The sequence below is a fragment of the Nilaparvata lugens genome, unplaced genomic scaffold (assembly GCF_014356525.2).
Source record: "Nilaparvata lugens isolate BPH unplaced genomic scaffold, ASM1435652v1 scaffold7108, whole genome shotgun sequence".
NCBI lineage: Eukaryota > Metazoa > Arthropoda > Insecta > Hemiptera > Delphacidae > Nilaparvata > Nilaparvata lugens.
In genome coordinates, this window is record NW_024092856.1 from 3,824 (window position 1) to 7,952 (window position 4,129).

At 35.9% G+C, this 4,129-nt stretch overlaps 1 protein-coding gene across 1 annotated transcript; it reads left to right on the top strand.

Annotated features, from left to right (window-relative positions):
• Window positions 1-1,884: 1,884 nt before the first annotated feature.
• LOC120356558 lies at window positions 1,885-3,511 on the top strand (the record flags this gene model as incomplete). Its single annotated transcript, XM_039445507.1, has 3 exons — window positions 1,885-1,924; window positions 2,722-2,936; window positions 3,398-3,511. Coding segments are annotated over exons 2-3 (313 nt in total), but the record flags the coding sequence as incomplete, so codon positions are not given.
• Between the last annotated feature and the right edge of the window lie 618 nt (window positions 3,512-4,129).

The following is a 4,129-nucleotide window of genomic DNA, read 5'->3' on the forward strand; positions in this document are numbered from 1 at the left end:
TCCTTAAAACTGCTTAATCTTCTAGACATAGTTTCTCTCATACAATGTACATGTGCTAGTGTAACTGATAAGGCAGGGTTGGTGTCTGATAATAGATTAACATGTGTTGCTTTCAAACGATCACCGTCTTGGTGCTATTTCTATGCACTGTGATTGGCTTAGACCTGCCAAAGAGATTTAATTACCATGTGGTTCAGTTGAATTAAGTCGTTAATGAATTAATACTCTTGTACAATTTTTATTAGGTTTGAGATTGTTATAAATAATTTCTGCCATTTTATCGATAATATAATTTCATGCTATGACCTATTTAGTTACAATAAGACCTGACATATAATATAATTTCTTAAATAATAAATAATTTCAACGATAACACATACATTTTATTTTTTTTTTTTTATTTGAAATTCTTGATCCTTTATGGATAGTTTTGATTTTTAGAGATGGTATTATATCTTACGTGAAGCCAGCGTGACATTTGACGATACTTCGAATCAGTCAGCTGCGTTCGAACTGTTTTTAAAACATCTGATCGATAGTAAACAAAGTGTAACCTCAAAATCAGTGAGCGATTCATAAACAATTTGTGCTTTATTTGCAAAATAATTATAATTTTATTGAATAATTTTCCTAGAAAAATATTCAGTACAGAACGGTACTCTTATCAAATACACAGTTACTGATAAGTAAGTGTTATCGCTCGGTTGCTAACTATTCCTTTAGCAAATTCTTTCATTTTAAAAGGTAATCACAATTTTTTTTTCTCTCTTCTCATGGGATCTATTTGAAAGATTCATCACACAAAAGCCCCCAGGATATTTTAAATAGGTAATTGGGAGACGAGTCGAAACAATGACTATTTGAAAAATCCGATATTGTGATGAATACACCATTTCATCTCCTTACTTCTACGAAAACTCAACACTTAACACTAAAAACAATATATCGTGCACTTTTGGCTACGAGAAAATAAATAATTGATTGTTCCTTTCATTGGATACAATCGAAATACAATAATTAATGAGGTCTCTTTGGATCCTTCATTAAAACAACTCCACAACTTCCATTCACGGGTGGCTTATGAGCAGACCCATAACTATAACAAATATACAAGATTTCACATATTACTTCTTAAGATTTGACTAGTATTCGCAACAAATATAGACTTTCATCATTTTTTCATAGTTATTACAGGTTTCGACTCTTTGGTTTGGCTTTTACATAAATTGGGTGAGAGTGTGATTTTACTTCGGTGACTTGACAATCGTCTACCGTTTGACTCGAGCAATTTCTTATTTGCGCTTAGTACGTCGCGTACAAACAGGTTTACACTTGAAATGGCTTTCTTGATTTTTATCAATGTTGGTTACAAATATTAAGTCTTACATTTATCAATTTGAATTTCAATTCATGATCTTTTGATGCAACAGTAATAAATTTCACATTTAAAGGTAAGAATTTCATTTTCTTTGGAGTTTTTTAGAGATACATTCATGTAACATAGAACATGCGCATTTCGTGCAAATTAACATAAATATATATTTTTGGTTGCGTTTTTTACTTATAATACACATTAAATAATATGTTACATTAATTAAATAACGATATTGCTTGGATTCCATTAACATTGACTCTATGATTTCGCACACATTGGTTGGTGTGACGAAGAAAATTATCGAACAGGCATTGGTTCTGAATAGATTTTTCCCTATCGATTCTGTATTTCGAGGTTAGATTTACACATTTTTTCAAATAAACTTTGTTTATTTTCTTTCCTCCCATTCACTACTAATTTCATGTTATTTCTAATTTACAATTAATTTCCGTGGATAATATAATTCTTGTTTCTGTTTTTCAGTTGTGCAGATGATACCAGGCGATTGTTTCGGTGATGACTCTGACACGAGGTGGATGGCTTGATTAGGTTGGTAAATTTTTAAAGTTGTTTTCAGTTTTAATTTTCTTGATGTAAAGTTGATAATAATTTCTTCATTTGATGTGGATTTATAATATTTCATTATTAGCTGAGATGCGGCGAAGTTAGGTTATGTTGTTGATTAGGCAGCAGTAGAAAGATGCTAGTCTGCAAAGATGTGATTCAATGGGTAGGCTGTGATTATGAAGTGTTTGATAATTGGTGTAATTCACAACGTAGCTTTTAGTTAATTAAAATATTATTATTTCCTCAAGCCCCCATCTAAATTTGATTCGGTGTCATTTAAGGTCCAATTCCAATTTGCAACTATCCGTTTTATTAAAACTTGGCTTAAAACGAATGTGCCGGGTGGTGTAGATCATTTCCTATAAATTCATTTCCTCTTGGTCGGCCGGTGACATGTAGTTTGCTATTCTTAAACCTTACATGCCGGTGGTGTCTGTGGGTTCTTTCGAATAATCTTTTTCTTTTTTGCATGCCGGTGTACAGTTTGTTTGATTTCAACCGGACATGACTGCGGTGGTTGTAAGTTCTTCTTGATATGGTCTTCCTTTTTCCTTGCATGCTGGTAGGAAGCTTGATGTACGATTTTAGCCTAACATGACGGCGATGTAGATAAATTATCCTTGAGACCATTTTTCTTTTCCGTGGAGCTGCTATTTTACTTGTGTGTTGTTTTGATTTATAGGTTTTCAGTTTTGGTTGTGATTTTGGTTTGTTGTGGATTTTTGTTTTTCTATTGTTTGGCGAACTATCTTCATGAGTGCTGGGTTTTTCTGTTGCAGGTGCTGTCCTCGGTGGATGGGAGATACGTGCGGTCGGCGGTCCGGGCTGCTCTTCCACTCGGCGGGCAACGTCCTTGGACTCCTGGTGTCCAGCGCGCGGTGGTACGAGCTGTCCCTCTATGCCACGAATGATGTCCTCAGCTTGGCGGATGATGTCGACTGGTTCCTCTCGGCGTTCTGCGGGGTGCGGCGCGACTTCAATCCTGACATTCTCGGTGGGTTGGTTTTCCATACATGTGTTATGTTCGCTTGCTTGTTTGACTTTAACCACCTTTATTGTATCCTTCTCCACATGTATATGTTTCTTAATGCTGACTTCGACACTGATTTTTCCCATATGCATATCTTCAGATATCCTATCCAATCGGTTATTTGTTTCTAAAATTGATTTATCCAGACACTCAGCTAATTTTTTGATGGTGTTATCGGTATCATGGAATGCTTTGTCCATCCGCTGACTCAACTTTTCCAAACCCTGTTCATTTGTCTTCTTTGCTTCTTGAATTTCCTTATTCAGCTTGTTTATTGCTTCATTGGTTTGCTTGTTGTCTTTCTTTACCTCTTGAATTTCCTTCTTTAATTCTTCCTTTGCTTGTTTATTGTCTTCTTTTATTTCTTGAATTTCCTTCTTTAATTCTTCCCTTGCTTGTTTATTCATCTTGGCTATTGCTTTCAGGAGGGCGTCCATATCCAGTGCGGGAGTGGGCGTATGGCGAACGGTTATCTTCTGGTTTTTTATCCGAGCGACAGTACGAGAGATGGGGTTCCTGTTTCTGGGGCGTCGTCGTCCGTATGCTCTCCCGATGTTTCGTCTTCTGGCTCTTGGGCTGCCGATGGATCCTCCACTAGGATGCAGCTCTCCTCCACCTGCGTCGAAGATAAATCATCCAGTACGTTTGGATGGAAATCGGCAGATGCGGTGGCAGATGCGGATGGCGGCGAACAATCGGGTGAGATGTCCTCGGTGTCCGACAGACTTGGATTGACCTGGTCGTTTCCTGCCATAGTTTGTGAGAGAATAATGCGACGAACGTGTGTGGTGAATAAAAAACGTGAAAGTGTTGATGTGATATATAAAATAATTAATAAGAAATCCAATAGAAATTGTTATAGCTTCGTAGTGAGTGAAATACAGAAAAAGTGGTTTAGCAATGTGTTCAGTGATAAAATGAGTCAAGTTAGCAATATCGTTAACATAAAAATGACAAGGACACACAGGATACACAGTGAACACTTATGCGGTAATACAGGTACGCCTCTTATAATTTATTATTACTATTATTATAAATATCTTACTTTTATAATTTCTTGCCGCAATTCAATATATAGGCTAGTGTTCTTTGCAAAATTTTATATAAAAGGGGCAGTGTTTTGTTTGAATTATTCCACAATATATCCGTGATTTAAT